Here is a 19033-nt window from a genome sequence, read left to right as displayed (position 1 = left end):
TGACTTTCTTTTTTGTCTCTATGACTGCCTTCTGCGGCGTGTTGCAGAAATATACTTCCCCACAGCAATTCTTCATGGACCACTTATTTAGCTCTGCGCCTCTCGTCCAATGAAAGAGGGATTACATTGCCTCTGTATCTCGGTTCAGAGATCTTCAGGAAGCCCAGGCAATAGCTGCCGTTTCTGTTTCTAGGTTTGCCAACATTTTTGCCTGCTACTGGATTTTAACCAATGTTCATCCCACTAGATAGCAAACCTGTTGAAATCTATGGAGTTTAAGTTATTTGTCACTACTAAAGTAAGTCCCATTCATACCAAAAGATCAACTCCAAGTAACACTAATATTATATACAACTCAATATTTTTTAAAAAATTTATTGGATTTCTAACCCACCCTATTAGCCATTATAAATTTAATGGTTGTATGCCAGTCAGAAATTCGACAGGGGAATCTCGCCTACCAGATACCCTCCATGCACAGGAAATCTACCAGTACTCGTTGTAGTGAAAATGCAACATGCACACGAATTGTGTAAAGCCGTATAAGAGGTTTGAGGTATTGGCAAAAGAAAAAGGTCAATCGATACTCTCAAGCCAAGTCCATATCACATGGCCGCAAATCTCACGGTGTAGCTGGAACCATCTTCCGTATGATGCAGTCAGGAACCAGAACAAGTTTACGCTGAAAATTGTTGGATGTTGCTTTTTCAAAAAGTGCTACTCAAAGGGTTCTCTAAGCGCCACACACCATTCAAGTGCACCACTCAATCCATTCCCTGCAGCCTTGCCACACTTCCTCCGGTCTCTGCACCCGTCCTTACTCTTTGCCTTTCGTTGGCGTGCAACACTTCCGCCTTGAGCAACACCAAACCTCTTCCCTGCCTCAATCGATACATGCCACACTTCCTATCGGTCTTCCACCCACCTTAATCAGCCCCCTCCCTTTAACGAAACAGGCATCAAAGACTCCACCCTTGATATAAACTGCAGTAGTTCCCTCTCACTGTAGAGTAAAACTGAACTGGCCGATGAGATGCACCAAATCCCTGAAAGTCCCAGTTAATTGCTTGTGGGTGGAGGCGGGTCCCCCCCCCCTTTCCTCCCTGTCTCCATTTCCTCTTCTTCCTCCGGGGTCCTAGCGCTCGTCCGCATGCCACTGCAGTGGAAGAGGAAAGCCAATAGACAAAGGAGAGAACAGGTAAGGGGGGAAAGCTGCTTTTGGCCCATCCTGAGTTGCGATATGATGCGTTCTCTGAACTTGCTTGCTTAAGAAAATGGTCCCGATGCAACAGCTCGCGCTGCACCCTTGCATGCCTCTTTCGCCGCGGCGGCCACCTCCCCTGGTCCTAAAGACAGCCATTTTGCGAGGCATCTCCGGAGATGCGGCTCTGCTCTGGATGCAAGGCGCAGCTCCGCTAAATCGCGTCGCGGAGGGACACCGAGGGCCTTTGTCCCTCTGGCGGAGAGCAGACGGCGGGCTCCTTTAATCTGGGCGGAAAAGAGCCAAGGCGATGCGGGCTGTTCTTTCTCCTTTTTGTCTCCTGGTCCTAGAGACAGCCATTTTGCAGGGAGATCATTTGCCAGATCAAACCTTTGTGTTTCTTGGGACTGTTATGCAGCTACGGAGAATCACATTTCTTTGGCTGGCTTCTCTTAGGAATGGCAACCAAGTGGAACTTTAAAAGATTCAACACACGGTATATAAACTTTCACTTACTAGGGTCCACTTCACGTGGTGCATCAGCTGTCTATTCCGCGAATATATACCGTAGTAAATGTGTTAGCCTTTCAGTTGCCGCAAGACCCTTCCTTGGATTTGCTGCCATGCATTAACGCGGTTACCTCCCTGGAAATTGTAATTGGTCCCTGTACATTTGGTCCCTAAAACGCTGTCTCATCCACGATACATGCCTGTTCCCTTTGTCCTTCCAATTCATTCAGCAAACAAGCTCAGAATGCCTTTACATGCCGTGTATTGCGGTTCTGTTCTCCAAATGGGGCTGAGTTTTGCCACAGACCTACCTGCCACGCAAGCTACACAAGCACTTCTCGAATGTCTTTACTTTTCCAAGAAGGCAGGTCTCGATTCTAAATAGACCCCTTCCTTTATGCATTTCAGAGACGAAAATACTGCTCATCTTAGGTCCAAGCCAAAGCATCTTTTCTGTGCCCTATATGTTAAGCGGACTCACTGCATGGCACCACGCTTTTTAATAGACTGCTTAATCTCACCGTGCATGGAGAATTCTCCAACCCAAGTGTTTAATAAGAGGCAGGTTCCCCCAAATAGGAACGGTATCCGATAAATAGGGGCAATCGGATGTGTCTACAACATCCCAGTACAAGCAGGATGAGCTACAAATTCTGCAATTCCTTCTCCCTCCCCTAAATCTGTGAACTGACTATTGTCTAGATCTTTTCCTTGATCCAGCCAAGATTGCTGCCAAGCCACGTCAAATCTGTCTCTTTGTGGTTTGGCCATAGTGTAAGTGCTAAGCTGGATTTTTCCAAAAGGAGGCTTTTCTGCCCTCGTTTGATAGGGTAGGCTATAACGTCTGGTTGGCTTTGATCCTACAGGAGGAATCAGGCACTCTAGATGTGCTCAGAGGCTCTTCTGTGTTCCAGATCTAGAAATGGGTCCTGGAGACTGAACCTTAGCTCAGATTAAACCTGAGGAAAACATTCTCTTCCATGCTGCCTTTATTATGCAGCTTGGCTTTTTTTTTTTTTTTTAATCTCTCTCTGACTCCCCCACCCCTGCTGTGCAAATTCCATGACTTTCAGCTGTCTTCTCTTTCTTGGTCTTAAAGCCAGCCATTTTACATCCCTGGCTCTCTGCCTGTATGAAACCAAGCAAAATTGTTTCTCCCTTGCAAATGTCCAGATCTCCACAAGAAGGAGAATTATAGATTAATTTACTTTCTCTTCCGCCAAAATTGTCTTCTTGTCTGGTAGATCTAGCAATATTTGCATTTTAAGATGCTCTCTTCTCTTCTGTCCTTCTCCCATTCCCTCCCTCTCCTCTGTATTCCAAGTCCAGCCATCTTGCAAAGAGCATCATCCAGGCCTCATGGGAGCAAGCAAAGTTCCTTCCCAATCTGTTCTTGTTAAGCAGGGAAACTCCCCTCCTCCATCTTACCCCTTCCTTCTGGATTTCAAACTCTTCTATACAAGCTCCTTTTGTTTTGTTTTGTTTTGTTTTCTCTTTTCTCCTGGTGGCTGGAAATGGCCCTTCCTCCTACAGACAGCCATTTTGCAATGGCTCTTTGGAAGCCAGGGAGAATTTAAATTCTTTTTAGCACTGCATTCCTTACAACCTGCCTGTAGGCCAGAGTCTCTTTTATATGAAGAGCATTTCCTTTGCTCCCAAAGTCTTCCGCTTTGTCAAAGAGACACACTCTTCTCTCTTGGTTTCATGGAAAGCCTCTTGAATCCCTTAGGGATCACTTCAATGCCAACAGCTTGACTAGGATTGCAGGGAATGGCTGTCACTGACATCAGGTACCCCAATCTGGCACCATCCAGGTGTGTTGTCTTCCGATCATCCCAAAGATGGCTGCCAGAGAAGCCATCCTGTCCACTTGGGTGTTCTTCTTCTAGATCTGCCCCCACTTCCCACCCCTCAAAGTATGTGGTTCTGCATATCTTACACTTGCCTTTAAAGAACATGGACCCCCTTGAGTCTAGAAAGAAAGACTGGAGCAAGCACTGGAGTTTAGACACTCTTTCTTTTAGCTCAGCACTGACAGGCCTGGAGAGGCTCAGACAAGCACAAATGGGGGCTAAATAAGGGAGAAACCAACTCTAGCAAGTTGCTAGACCTCTTTTGCTAGAGAAGAGAAAGGATGCACAGATGTAATTTTCCACTTAACCTACCTTACCTCATACCCTTTACAGTGGGTGTCAGTTTTTTAAAAATTGCCCCTTAATTTTTAAAATCAATCTTTTAAATAGCACTAAAATGCCTAGTTAAAATAATACAGTTCAATAATCATGAATTTCCATTTGAATCAGCCTTGTCCAAGTTGAAGCCCTCCAGATGTGTTGGACTACAATTCCCAGCATTCCCCAGGCTGCTGTTGGAGGGTGCTGAGAATTGTAGCCCGATGTAACATTGAATTCATTCATAGAGCATGACTGTGCTTTCCTCTTAGAAGCACAGACAGGGTGCTGTCCAAGATTCTCCCCTGACACCCTGGCCATTTTATCCTCACAACAACCCTGTGAGATGGGTTTGGCTGAGAAAGGTGGTGGGCCCAGTATCATGCAGCACATGAGCTGCAGGGAGGTTTCTTCCAGCATTAAGTTCAGTGCTCTGAGGGCTGTACAATGTGGTTCACACAGTGAGCCCACCCTGAACCGTTTTTCCTGACTCCATTTCAGACAGTCTCCTCCCCGAAAATGGCTGAGACAGAGGAGGAAGAGGCAGGCGTGGAAGTGAAGCTGGAAGAGGAGGAGGAAGAAGAGGAGGAGGAGGAAGAAGAGGAGGAGGCTGGCTACGTTCAGTCCGGACGGCGCTATAAATGCCTGACCTGCAACAAAACGTTCCCGAGTGTGCCGCGAGTGTTGCGGCATCTGAAGTCCCATGCGGCCAGCGCCGGGGGGAGCACGGAGGGTAAATTTGCTTGCTCCAGCTGCAGGAAGGAGTTCCCTGACCGTGGCCAGCTGCGCAAGCACCAGCTCAGCCACCAGACCGAGCGGCCACACCAGTGCCAGCTCTGCAGCAAGGCCTACAAGACGGCGCCCGAGCTGCGCAACCACGGCCGCAGCCACAGCGGCGAGAAGCCCTTCGTGTGCCACGAGTGCGGCAAGGCCTTCATGCAGCCCGTCTGCCTGCGGGTCCACATGGCCCGGCACACGGGGGACCTGCCCTTCCGCTGCCAGCACTGCCACAAGGGCTACGGCACCCTCTCCAAGCTGAAGATCCACCAGCGCTCCCACACGGGCGAGAAGCCCTACGCCTGCGGCGAGTGCGGCAAGCGCTTTGCCGACCCCTCGGTCTTCCGCAAGCACCGCCGCACCCATGCCGGCCTGCGGCCCTACCAGTGCGAAGTGTGCCGCAAGACCTACGCCGAGCTGAAGGACCTCAAGAACCACGAGCGCTCGCACACGGGCGAGCGGCCCTTCCTCTGCCAGGACTGCGGCAAGGCCTTCTCCCGCTCCTCGTCGCTGGCTTGCCACCAGCGCATCCACGCGGCCCACAAGCCCTACCGCTGCAGCCTGTGCGGCAAGGGCTTCACCCAGCTCTCCTCCTTCCAGAGCCACCAGCGCACCCACTCCGGGGAGAAGCCCTTCCTCTGCCCACAGTGCGGGCGCATGTTCAGCGACCCCTCCAGCTTCCGCCGGCACCAGCGGGCCCACCAGGGCCTGAAGCCCTATGCCTGCGACAAGTGTGGCAAGGCCTTCCGCCAGCCGGCCGACCTGGCCATGCACCAGCGCATCCACACAGGCGAGCGGCCCCACAAGTGCGCACAGTGCGACAAGAGCTTCGTGGCCTCCTGGGACCTCAAGCGCCACCTGCTGGTGCACTCGGGGCAGCGCCCCCACCAGTGCGGGGAGTGTGGCAAGAGCTTTGCCGAGCGGGCCAGCCTCACCAAGCACTACCGGGTGCACTCCGGCGAGCGGCCCTTCAAGTGTGGCCGCTGTGGCAAGGCCTTTGTGGTGTCCTCCAGCCTGCGGAAGCACGAGCGCACCCACAGTGGCGAGAACCATGAGGACAAGGCCCTGCTGGTCGGCGGCCACGAGCCACCCCCTGGAGACCCCGCGGCCATCGTCGTGGCCACGGTGGTGCCCGCCTGCGGGGAGTGCGGCGAGGCCTTTCCCTCCACCCAGGAGCTGCGCCGCCATGAGCGGCTGCACCACCCTGGCCTGCGCCCCTTTCCCTGCCCCGAGTGCGGCAAGGGCTTCTCGGACCGGGCCGGCCTGCGCAAGCACGAGCGCATCCACTCGGGCGTCCGCCCCCACGCCTGCCCCCACTGCTCCAAGGCCTTCCTGGGTGCCTCGGACCTGCGCAAGCACCTCAAGACCCATGTGGGCCTCGAGAACAGGCGCTCCGAGGACCCCGTCGTGACGGCTGCCATAGCCACCTACGAGCCGCTGCTCTCTGCCCACATTCACCCCCATGCCCCTGACGACAGGACAGAGACGGACAAGGCCTCCCCCTCCAACTGCCTGACCGAGGCGCTCACGGAGCCCTCTTAGGCGCTGCCCCTCTTCCCTGGCGTGCGACTTCCGGCACTTCGCGCAGGTGCAGACCAGGCCATGTTGCTTCGCAGCCCCACCTCCCCTCGCCCCCCCCCCCATTTCCGCAGTATCAGACGAAAGAGAGATGTGCCTGGAGGGACTGTTGGAACATGGACACCCAAACCCGGGCAACAATGGGGCGGGGGTTATATTTGTTGTGTGTGTGCACTCCTGCAGTATGACGTGTGTATCTCTGTTGGTTTATAATATCACACTGTGCAGTTTTCTGGGTGAGGAACAAGACTGAATTGAGAAACCAGTGGCGAAGGGGGAGAAGGAAATAAAAGCAACCCCCTCTATCTCTTCTAGAACTTCTATTAATCTGTCTCATGTTGCCCTGGTTTATGTAAACAGCTTGAAATAAAAGCCTTGGGGGTTTTGTGTGAGTTTTTAAGAAAATCAATGTACTTCGGGTCTCATGGGTCATGTACATCAGGCTATGAGAAACAGAACCCCAACTCAGGAGATCTGTACCTTTCTTGTCCCTTCGTAACTCACTTCAGCTGCTTCGAAACTCTGCAATCCTTCCAGAGGTGCAACTTGCTAATGTTTTATGCAGAATTAGCAAGAAGGCAAAGGTAGGCCATGTGGGGAGCCACAGAGACAGCGGTTGCTAGGCCCAGACTGGGGTATCTTAGCAATTTTGGCTTCTCCCGTCAGTGCAGTGCTGAAATGCAATGTTGCTTTGCAATGGCAAGTCAGTGGTTTGGCTGCAGGCATTGGATCCCTGCTTTCCCCCTCTTTTCCCAGAAGTCTCAGGGGCACACCATCATGGCTACCAATGGTGGGGGCTTGGAGGCTGTTCTCAGCTTCCAGGGTCCATGTAGCAAATCTGCTGAGGCAAAGCAGACACATTCAGCCAATTTAGGTGAGGCGGAAACCTTGTGGGCACACGCTGCTAAACATCTAGCCGGAAAGCTGTCTTGGATCAGACACTTCAGGCATGTTTTCTTTGTCTTGTCTCACCTCATCTTCTCGCAAACTGGGTGACCAGACAACCACTTCTGTATTCAGTGGCTTCTCTGGGCTTCGCATAGCTCATTTCTCCACTCCTGCCAGTTCATATCATACTGATATCACATCAGTGGGAAAATCACCAAAAAAAGAAAAAAAGTTTTAACATGTTTGTGGTTTCGTGTGTAATTTTAACTCGGCTCTGAAGATCTGGAGGAAGCCCAACACTCCTCAATGTGGCAAAAATAAATTTCCAGTGCATTTTTTCAAAGGCCTACACATCCAAAGACATAGTAGTAGCTGTGCCTGTTTGGTCCTTTTGTGAGTTGATCATATATGCAACCAATCTGAGATTCTTAAACCTTTCCCTGATTTTAATGATCCCACCCCATCCATTTGGCCCAATCTTGCAATCATGTGTTGTGGTTTGTCAGCCAAGTTTGCCTTTCCTTCCTTCCGTCTTTCATGCTGTCCTGTTATATAAATATCTCAGGACGGCTTACAGTGCTTTAAAAGAACAATTTAAAACAACAACTTCAAATAAATGAATTAAACAGTAATAATGTATAAAACAATAAACAGTAAATCACAAAACAAAGCAACAAAATGAAATAACATTATTATTTTAATGGTATTATTGAGCAATGAAAGAAGCAGCCATGGCTTCTGCCTCTACACTCAACTATTAGGTGGATCCAAACCTGGCTACTAAATTGGACACAAAGAGTGCTCCTCAACAGCACCTCAAACTGGAGTAAGGTAACTAGTGGAGTGCTCTTCAACATCTCTTAATGATCCAGATGAGGAGGTACAGGGACTGATCATCAGATCTGCAGATGATACAACACTGGGAGGAATAGTGAACACCCTGAAAGACAGAATGAAGATCCAGGATGTTCTGGATAAGCTTGAATGCTGGGCAGAAAGCAAGAGAATGAGATTCAGTCGGGACAAATGCCAATTCCTCTGCTGATTTAAGAGAACCAGATGCATCGATACAAGATGGGGAATATGTGGCTCAGAGGCCTTGCAGCTACGTGAACTTCAGGCTAAATATGAGCCAACAATGTGATGTAGCTGCAAAAAGGACAAATGCTATTTTGGAGTGCATTAATAGAAGTATCACTTCCAAATAGTAGCTCCCCTATACTCCTCACTAGTCAGACCTCATTTGGAATACTGTGTCCAGTTCTGGGCACCAAGATTTAAGAAAGATGCAAAAATTTTAGAAAGGGTTCAGGGAAAGACAACAAAAAGGATCCAGGTTTTGGAAACATTGCCCTGGGAGGAGAGAAGGAGAACTGGGTATATTCAGCCTTGGGAAGAGAAGATTGAGGGGGACATGACATCACTATAAGCACCTGAAGGGCTGTCACAAAGAGGAAGAGCAAGAGCTCTTCTTGCTCATACCAGAGTGTATGACATGGAATAATTAAGTCAAGTTGCAACAACCCAGGTTCAGGCTAAATATCAGGAAAAGGCTCCTCCCTGTCAGAGCTATACAGCAGTGGAACCAGCTGCTTAGAGAGGTGGTGGGCTCTTCCACACTAGAGACATTCAAAAAGAAACTGGACAGCCATCTGAGTGGGATGGTGTCAGGTGGTGTCCCTCAAAAGCAGGGAGTTAGACCCAACCGCCTGCACGGCCCCTTCCAACTCTACTGCTCTCACTGGGGGACCAAATGCATCCTCTCTCGGATGTCCCTACTTCACAGGGGCATTCTGAGGACGTACAATGCAGAGGAGCATGCGCCGACCCTTGAAAGAAAGGTGGGACTTTAAAAATGAAGCAAATGAGCAAAATATCTGCAGAGGTTCGAATTGCTGAGGCTTTACTGCAGTTGTGCTGTGTTGTTGCACAACATATATTCAAACTCTCCTGATGAACCTATGATGAGCACAAACCTCAGAATCACACTCTCTGTCCACTTCGCAAACCCCTGCTCATCTATGGTGGTGTCACATTTGAGCTTTAGTTTCTTTTCCCCCTTCTAAACTGCAACATCCTGTTCCTGGAAAACAGATTCAGATGCGTGCACACAAAAACTCATACCCATCCTTTCTGACTAGCAGTATCCACAGCTTGGCAGTTTGCACCCCTCCACATGCTGCCTGAGGTATGTCGTTTCTGGGGGATTTAAAGGATCGCTGCTTTGGGTTCCTTGCAAATTGGGGTGGAAGAAAGATGTGAATAAAACTGGATTCCGTGGTGTGAATCATTCTATCTGATCTGGAAATGGGGTGAAGGGGGACCATGCAAGTTTTTAACTCAAGTCACATCTGGAAATTCTGCTCATCTCTCGTTGGATCTCAACAGGCATCTTCCCAACACTTTCAAGCAACCTGAAGGACTGGAAGCTGGCTTTGGTTTTAAAGCATAGGTAAGATTCTGCATGTATTTGAACTACTTCTGTTTCCTGAGCCTTGTAAATGACTGTGACTATTTGACCAGGAGGGGAGCAGGATGCTTTGTCCAAAACTGACCTGCTTAAAGCCCTCATGCTTCAGGGTGCATCTCTCCCTCCCTTGACCCATAGAAGGTAAATCTTTGGAAGAAGGCCGCTGGATGAATGCACAAGAACACTCAAGGCACAGCCTGCCATTATGTGCACGCTGCAGCTCTGTGTAGCATTTTTAAAAAGTTGTTAAATTGCGATAGAATACACAGACTTCTCCCTGCCCCCCCCCCCACACACACTTAACAACAGTCTGTCTCTAATCAAAACACCAACCCCTGCCCCTCTTGGTTTTTAAAGTAGTATAGGGCACGTCTAGTAAAAAGTAACTGGATGCGCAAGTAGTGGTGAAGACATTCGGTGCACGCCAGTGGAGGGGATACGGCAAGAAGTCATCTTTAGCACCCGGACGGGAGTGTTGTGGGCACATCCTAACTTCCCTCAGTGAAATGTTTCAGGGTACAGAATTCTCTGCTGGATGCCACTTCAGAGTATGATGTGCAATGTTTTCTTTTGCACTGGGGTTTAATCAGCACCTTTGGGTAATGAAGGCCATGAGGAGGAAGAGGCAGAGAAGAGTTTTCCAATCCCGACGCACTGGCAGAGGAAAGCTGATACCGCTATCTGTGGGAAACTCCGTTTTAGGCCCATTTCATGCAGCAGAAGTGTCTCCATAGGCTGGTTATGTGCCGGACGTTACAAAGCATGGGCCGCCATATGAAAGGGTCTCTGGGGGTGGTTCTTTATTTGAAGACACCTCTGTTTAAACTGGGGAAGTGTGAGGTGCCAGAGAGATCTAGGCCTCAGGCCTTCTAGGCCTTCTGCTCTAGGCCTCAGGCCTGCAGAACAAAAGGGGGGATTTGCATGTGCTAATTTGCCCATGCTTTAAAATGTGTCTTCAAAAGACCTCATCTCCTATGGCTATATTTGTAAAAAGGGATAAATGAGCAGGGGAAAGGAAGGTATATGAGTTTAGAGAAAAAACCTTGGGCAGAAAGACAGGGGAGGCAGCAGGAGCTGAAACACATGCCAGCAAAAGCCAGCCAGGCAGGGGGTCTGATGCCACCCAGACCTTCAGGGTCTCTGTACGTTTGTTTCAGCAAATGCCCACTGACAGCAATCTGGGGGGGGGGGGCGAGGGCAGCAGAGGCCTCCCCAAGATTCAGCACTGCGACGGAAAGATTTGGGGATCCAGCCTTAATGGGCCAATCTGTGGTATTACTTCTGGTGTAAAGGGCTGCCCATTGAAAGCTCTCGGTGCAACAGCAGAAGGGAACACGACAGAAGCCTTTTGCGGCTACCTTCAGTCGGCGGCCGAGGGGCAGGCTAAGCATGCAGGCCCACAAGTCAGCTGGCTGCAGGCTTACCCGCCACAAGGAAATATATTGCATTTCTACTTACACTGTAGTCATGCTCTGTGACCTTGCGACTATGCTTATAAATTAGCACATGGAAGCTTTATGCAGATATGAGACCTGTTTGGGATATGCGTAAATGGCCACCGCTTCCAGTTTGTAAAATTGGTTTTAAAGGGAGAGGATGGCCTGGAAAACTGAAAAGCGCCCCCTAGGAAGCTCTGCCCAAACACTTTGCCTGGCAGGCAGTCCCTCTCTGTGTGTTTCTCTTCATCAAAGGTTTTCTGTTTCTTTGAACCAGAAATGCTTGGAGGACAAGCTGGACTGTATTGCATATTGTTTAAAAAATGAAAGTGGGAACTTTTTCAGCCTTTTCAGCTTTCCTTAACAAAAGAGCATCTTACTTGTGAAGGTAAAAGGAAACGTGTGCAGGCATCAATCTACCCAACTGCAGATTTTAAAAGAATACCGCTGCAGAGATAGTAAGCGGCCTGCTTCAGAACAGTCCCCCTCCTTCCCTGTCCCCACTGTTGGCCCCAACATCAACGCTTCTGGCTGCAGATGTGTAGAAACCCGAGGCCAGGGATTCTTTCCAGGCGTGACCACAGCACAAATCGCGTGGAGAATATCAGGGCAGGCCCCGAGGCACGGGTCAAAATAATGTCCCTTCCAACACTTGTACCAGGCTAACAAGTGAATCTTCCTTCAGTGCCCCCAGGGCAGTGGCCACTTTAGGGCAGGCACAAGCATGCACTGAATAGCACACACAGTCATTCTCCAACACTTTGCCACTGGACCATGCGTCCCCCCGACCCCCCGCCTGCCCGCCCAGCATCTGGCACCAAAGGCAGACAGACACATTCAGGCTGAGCTTTCCTAGCCCCTCGTCAGGGTGGAGATGAGGAGCACACCAAGCTAGAAAGAAACACTGAACCGGTGTTTCCAAAGCACATGCTATTAGTATTGTTCCTTGCCATTGTCTGTTTTCAGCTGTTTAAAACTTTTATTTTTTCTGATTTTATGATATTTCAATTGTATTTTTATCATCTCTTGTTATGGACTGCGCCACCAGCCCAGTGAGCTTCGACTGTGGAGCGGTAGGGAAATAAAATAAATGAATAAATAAGTGAAGATTCAGAAATGAAACCAAGCATTTTGCTCTCCTGCTGTGTTTTGCTGCCTACCTTAATGTGGCCGAACATCAACCCAAAGGTTCCAAAGGGAGGCAAGAGCAGCCTCCCCATAACCTGGTGCCCTCCAGGTGTATTGGGCTAGTTAAAGGGGAGCAGGTGCTGGTAGGGAGGCCCAGAGGCCGTAGTCGAGCACTTGCCTTTAAGACCCCACGAGGCTTGTGCTGCTGTCCAGACCAGCGTTCTGGGTCAACAGAAATCCGTTCGATTGCTCTGGGAGGCTGGAAGCACAAGCATTGTTGCCCAGTTCCCCTTCTGCTTCCCCTTATCTAGCCTGCAGAGAGGTGGCCAGCTTTGGCAAACCATGGATTTCTGTAATCCCCTCTTAAAACTGTGGCCATCACTAGCCACATCTCTTGCCAGTAAAATGCCATAAAGTAGTGATCACTGCATGCGGTGCTCTCTCAAAGCACTTTCTCCATGCGTTGCTCCCCAGACAATGTGTGACGTGTCCACGCAATGGGTATGTTCACACCTTGCCATACTCTCTCTCGTGCAGGATCAGCCATGCCCGGTGTGGGCCCCCGCTCCGCCCCTCTCCGGCCTCTCCCCCCCCCCCCCCCCCCCCCCCAGTGTCTCCCCACAATGCCAGGTGGCCACTGCTGAAGAATGCGAAGAGCACAAGGACTTCGTGCCAGGCCACAGCTTGGCTGGCGAGGGCATTGACATCACCACACTGGAAAAAAGAGGGGGCAAGGTGCTGGATATGAATCAGTGGCAGAAGCCAGACGGGACTTGTACCTTATGCCAGAATCAGCTGCTGCCGGACAAGCCGCTCCAGAGGCTACCGCTGGCTGCCGTGGACTGGGAGGTCAAAACCATGTGCCAGCAGAAGGTGCACACATCACTGCAGAACAATGGCTTTGGGGTGGTCAGCGCTGCCGGATCCGATGTGCAGAATGACTGGAAGCTCGGGCTGGATATACAGGTGAAGCCGCAGACAAATATCCAAGTGGCTTTGGCAGCATCCCACTCCAAGACAGCTGACTTCAGCATGGACAAAGCCTCACAGGACAAGTACAGTTTCGCTAGACATGAAGTATCCTGCACATACTACAGGTAAGGAAGGTGGTGGTGAAGGGACTTCGTGGTTCAATTGGATGGGCCTCCCTGAGTCAGACTGAGGTTAGGTTGAGGTTTCAAGTGGACTTAATGGAAAAATCAGTAATTTCTTCATAAGCGATGGAAACATCTAGAATCTTGTAATTCATCTTTGGTTTCATTTATTGCATTGATATCCTGCCATTTCTTCCAAGGAGCCCAAGGTGGACTTCATGGTCACTATTTTACCCTCACAACAACCTTGTGGGGTAGATTAGGCTGAAAGTGCTTGACTGGCCCAAAGTCACCCAGCGAGCTTCTGGCAGAGTGGGGCCTTAAACCCAGGTTTTCCCAGTCCCAGTCCAATACCTCCAATTTTGGTGTGTATTTCTTTATTACAGTTATTTATATCCCTCTTTACAGAATAAAATCTTTCCAAGGCATCTTGCTAGTAAAGCAGTGATACCTTAAATAATAAAACCCAGTATAAAACAATATTAAAAACAATATCTGCCAAGAACCCTTTCCACAGTATAAGTCATGGTTGAAAACAAAAATTTGGTGGGGGAATCTTACTGGAGCAAGGCCCCACGGTGCTCCTTGTGACTGGCCACTAGCATAAAGGCCTTTTTTAAAAAACGGAGGAAGCTCACAGAGTGATGCGTCCTAACTCCTGGTGGGCCTCTCCATCAAGCTCTGTCTGTGAGCTTTCCAGAGATATCCAGTTATTCAACATCAAGGTCAGAATGCTGGACTTGGTGGAACTTCTGTCCAATTCTGCGAGATCTTCTTACGCATCGTGCCCTGGTAACTCCAAAAAAGGGATTGTGAAGGGTTACACTCTCCTTGGGTTAATGTGCGCTCCTTGCTTGTTTGCCGCAGCTTCCGCACTGACCACCACCAGCAGCTCAGCAAGCACTTCAAGCTTGCCCTACACAATCTCCCCGGGAAGTACCACCATGCGACCCAGCTGGAATATCGCCAGCTCATTGCCACCTATGGGACACATTTCATCACGCGGCTTCACTTGGGCGGGCGCATAAGGGACGTGACGGCCGTGCGAGAGTGTGAGTTGGTGCTGAATGGGGTAACCGCCGATGAGGTCAAAGACTGCCTGAGGATTGAGGCAGCTGCCAGTATTGGAGGCGCAGTGAAAATGGATGCGGCCTACAAGACGTGCGAAGAGCTGAAAAAGAAACAGACTTTCCAGGGCAGCTTCCACCAGGTGTACAGAGAGAGGCACACAGAGGTGGTGGGTGGGACTAGTCACATTGACCTGCTTTTTCCCGACAATCACAACCCTGAGACCTTCAGTGAGTGGTTGGAAGGTGTTATATCTGTGCCCGGCCTGCTTTCCTACTCGCTGGACCCCATTCATACCTTGGTGCCCGAGGGGAACCCTAGGAGGGAGGGCTTGCAGCAGGCCGTGAGAGAGTACGTGACAGAAAGAGCCCTCTGGCGGAACTGCACCCAGCCTTGCCCACCGGGAACACAGCGCAGTGTTCGGGACCCCTGTTCCTGCGTGTGTCCCAGTGACGGCACCACCAGCTCCATGTGCTGCTCACGAAAACGGGGCCTGGGCAAGCTGACTGTGAAGATCCAGCGGGCTCATGGCCTGTGGGGAGATTCCTTCTCACGGACAGATGCCTACGTCATGGTGTTCTACCAAGGGAGGGAGATTCGCACGCCCACTGTGTGGAACAATGACAACCCAGTATGGAACATCCATTTGGATCTGGGACACATCCAGATACTTGGGGAAAACAGCAAGCTCCAAATCCAGGTCTGGGATGAAGACAACAAATATGACGACGACAGTCTGGGGCTCTGTGAGAAGACTCTTGAGGCTGGGAAGCTACATAATGAAGTCTGCTACTTAGACCATGGGCGCCTGGATTTCCAATACCACTTGATCTGTGCTCCCTACCTGGGCGGCCCCTTCTGCTTCGATTATGTTCCTCAGATGCCAAAAAGTGGGGAGGTCTTGTTACGCAAGGGCAAAGCAGTCACTGTGAAGCAAAAGGCCCCTTGATTGTGTGGCGCAGTTGGACTTTCAGAGATGCCCACAGGTGTTCCTTGTAAGCAGAACACGAGCCACCCTCTTTCCCTCTAAGTGCAAAATCCCAGACCTGCAGCAATAAGGGCTTCACCTGAAAAAGCTTGTCACAATCTGTGTTAGTCCTTAAATGTCACAGAACTCTCACATCATTTCTCTCTAATCAGTGTACACTCTGAACTTAAATTAAACCCATTCCTGCACCCAGAAGAGGTACTTTCTGTATCACAAAGATCTGTATAGGTCACACAAAAAGAATATTGTTTGGTTGTTTTGCATAATCCACAACATTTTTATGCAGGATGCTAAAGTCATACCTCTGGCCCTTGGTAATTTAGCAGCCTCCACTTTCAATGGCATTTTACTAGTCCATGACCCATACTCTAAAAAAAACCCTACAATGACAGCTAGAATGTTAAAATATTTACAATCATACTAATTATATCAACCTTTTTCCTGCAAGGAACCCAAGGTGGTTTACATAATCTATTTTATCTCTGCAACAACTGCGTGAAGTAGGTTAGGCTGAAGTCCGTGAATTACGCAAAGTCACCTGCTGGGCTTCATGGCTGAGTGGGGACTAGAATCTGGACCTCCCAAGTCCCAGTCCAACATGCTAACCATTACGCTACAGTGGCTGCCAGGTATGTTATTATGTGCCATCAAGTCGACTCCGACTTATGGTGAGCTTATGAATGAAAACCCTCCAGAATATCCTAGCCATGCCATGCCTGCTTGGCTGATCTAAGTTCAAGGCTGTGACTTCCTTTAAAGGGTCAAATTTGGACTTCCTTTTCTTCCCATGCTTATGACTTTCCCTAGCATGATTGTCGTTTCCAGGGGGTTGTGTCTTTTCAACATGTGCCCAGGTATGACAGCCTTGGCTTTGTCAGGTTTGCTTCTAGGGGAAGTGCTGGTTTGCTTTGATCCAAGACCCACTTGCTTGTCTTTCTGTCTGTCCAGGGTATTCACAAAACTTGTCCAGGGTATTTGCAAAGTTGCTCTCAGGTATAGATATATAAAATCTAAGATGCTGATGCTGAATCTAGAGCCCAGAGAGCCTTGCAAATAATGAAACGAAGCCTTCCGGTAGCCTTGCATTTAAGCCAGGATCGATCCTGGGAGAAACTAGAGGTCACACACAGCAGCAGCACAAACTCCAGGCCATAAAATAGGACCACCATTAAAATGTGAAAACATCAGATTCCAGGGATTTTGGATATCTAGGTATCCATAGGTATGTTCCCAGGGCCCAGATTCTTTGCTTCTCAGCCTGCATCCTTTTCAGTCTCAAACTGTGACTGCCTCAGACCTCTTTATTTGCATATACTAAGCAAATTGCAGGCTTAAAGGCCTCCTTCCATGGCCACCTCCTTATCAACTATAAGATTTGGGGAGAGGGGCCAAGCTAACCACCCAGAGAGCTTTGGCTGTGGGACAGTATAGAAATGAAAAAATAATACAATTAATGTTTGGAATAAAATTATGGTATTGGACTTTGCCAGGACTCCTAGCAAATCAAGGCTCTGACACAGAAACTTTTCATCTAGAACTCTTTGGAAACTCTTTGGAAAGCACCCTATAAATACACCCCTACCCATTCCCAGACTTAAAAACCTGGTAGAAATTTTTAACTAGCTTGGGCCCCTCACAAGAGACACCTGAAATTGTTTTGTAAGATTGCTGAAAGTTTTCATTGAAATCCCACAGCTATGATGACTGCTGTGCTGTGCTCTCCCTCATTCGCAAAGCAGTAACTTCTCAGCCAACACTGTCTGCAAGCGGTATCAGCACAGGTGGTCAAACCATGGAAGGGAAACCTGAAACATGACCAATCAATCATGAAGGACGCATGGTATTCAGCTAACCCCTCTCAACCAACTGGAGGGAGAACACCACAAAATAAATAGAAGAAATGGAAATACAAGGTCTGTAAGAGATTTCATGACCCTGAGAGGCTGGCCATCTTAAGACATGCTTCAGCAGGTGTACAAATATAGACTATACTAGAACGGTGGGGAAAATATGACCTATAGTATTATGCAGGACTTACCCAAGTGTTCCCTTCTGAAATGGATGTTTGGGTGGGTGGGTGGGTGGGGCGGTTTCAGATCAAGTTACTCAGTGATATATCACTAGTCACGCACGTCATTTGATAAGTGAGAAATGGTATTGCTTTAGGCTCTTTATGAGAAAGCTGGCTCGCAACCAGCCATTGCACACAAGCAAATGTATCGCTTGATAGATTCCCCAATTATCTACAGTTAGGTGACTTAGTTTCATGTCTAGATTCAGTGTGCTAGGAAACAATCACCTACACACACAAGTTATATTAACAAAATTGTTCAGAATGGTAAGCAAGACAGAGGAGATTGAGGTTGAATTGGAAAAGCTTAGTACACTTTTTCTTTGAAGTGACCGCATGCATAAGACCATGAAATCCACATCACACTTCAGCCCTGCCCACAGTCTTTTCTGTAAGGCAGGAAGTGGGGAGATAGAGAAGTGATGCTACGTCAGTAGAAGAAAAACTTCACCTCTAAACGCTTTCGAAAGGGGAGGAAAGAAGCAGGTGAGAGAAACCTTCTCTTCTTCCCAGACTAGACCCTAACCTCCATCCTTCTGCTACAGAACCTAAGAACTATACACAGTTTGGTTTTTGCTTATTATCTCATATATATTTAGCACTTATATACTTCTCCAACTATTTTGACTACAACTCCCATCAGCCTTAGCGAGCATAGCCAAAGGGAGTTAGTCCAGAACCTCTGAAGGGACACACCTGATTTAAAACTGTCCACCTGATTTAAAATGCTGAAGTAGGATGACTGCACCCCCTACAGGCCTGAAAATCTAGCCTGAACTTTTCATTCCATAAAAATTCTCAAAGCTATTGAGATAATAGAGAGCAGGAAGTGTCTGCATCTCTAGAGTAAAAAGCCCAGTACTTCTCATCATGACTGATTTATGATTTGGGATGGTGGAGGTTATACTGTGAAATTAGGTTCCTCTCTTCTGAATCTTAGAACATGTATTGGAAACCTCTGTGCTCACTACCAAGCCTTAGTGCATTTACTAGAGCGTTGTAGCTTTCCTTTTGGATCTGATGGCCCCTTGATGCTGCAAATGGATGACACTTCCTGGAGGTTCCGAAGAAAATGTAACAACGTGCCCCAAAATATGTAACTTTCCTTTGCATCTCAAAAGTCTCATACAGTACCATCCCTCATCCCTTCCCGTTGGATGCAGGGAACACAGTGGAATGAAGCAGCTGTTAGAGAACTTTGTTCTATCTGGAGCTTATATTGTGGGAGATCTGGTTTAAGGCAAAATTTGAAACCCCTATTCAAGAAAAGTCTGTAATGTAAGAAAACCTCCTCTTCCTCAGGTCTGAAACATTTGTATCTGCCAGTGGCTATTTTCCCCTGCAGCACAGGAGAGAACAAACTACCTCTGAAACATTTCTTCGGGGGTTTGAGACAATGCCAGCCTGGGATGGAACAGGCTGCGCAGAGTTATCAAACTGAGCTTAGCTCATACTAGGCCTCAGGCCCAGAAATGGTTTCTAATATGCCGGCCAAGGCCTGGAATCCATGAGGCAGCAAAACATCAGTGGTGAGCGGCAACCCTGTCTTATTGCTCACTGAGCTCACAGCTTCTGCCCACCAGTTTCCGGTCAAAGCTTCCAAGCTTGGGGGTAATTAAGCACTACAGACAACAGTGAGACCACGGCTTTGTA

General features: G+C 48.9%; 2 protein-coding genes across 3 annotated transcripts; both read left to right on the top strand.

Annotated features, from left to right (window-relative positions):
- Window positions 1-1051: 1051 nt before the first annotated feature.
- Window positions 1052-6629, top strand: ZNF668 (zinc finger protein 668). 2 transcript variants are annotated; one of them, XM_044422560.1, is made up of 2 exons: window positions 1052-1198; window positions 4384-6629. In XM_044422560.1, the coding sequence occupies exons 1-2, from the start codon at window positions 1151-1153 to the stop codon at window positions 6199-6201; spliced, it is 1866 nt and encodes a 621-aa protein (XP_044278495.1). In that variant the 5' UTR covers window positions 1052-1150; the 3' UTR covers window positions 6202-6629. The 2 variants fall into 2 exon arrangements, with proteins under 2 accessions (XP_044278495.1, XP_044278496.1); XM_044422561.1 differs by lacking the exon at window positions 1052-1198 and adding an exon at window positions 1416-1697.
- A 5433-nt stretch (window positions 6630-12062) lies between these two features.
- Window positions 12063-15471, top strand: LOC123019588 (perforin-1-like). The gene is made up of 3 exons (XM_044422569.1): window positions 12063-12104; window positions 12697-13256; window positions 14121-15471. The coding sequence occupies exons 1-3, from the start codon at window positions 12063-12065 to the stop codon at window positions 15268-15270; spliced, it is 1752 nt and encodes a 583-aa protein (XP_044278504.1). The 3' UTR covers window positions 15271-15471.
- Window positions 15472-19033: the final 3562 nt, after the last annotated feature.

This window comes from Varanus komodoensis, unplaced genomic scaffold (genome assembly GCF_004798865.1).
Source record: "Varanus komodoensis strain SLA01 unplaced genomic scaffold, ASM479886v1 scaffold130, whole genome shotgun sequence".
Lineage (NCBI taxonomy): Eukaryota > Metazoa > Chordata > Lepidosauria > Squamata > Varanidae > Varanus > Varanus komodoensis.
Note: the sequence above shows the minus strand (reverse complement) of the source record. Positions and strands in the feature narration are given on the sequence as shown.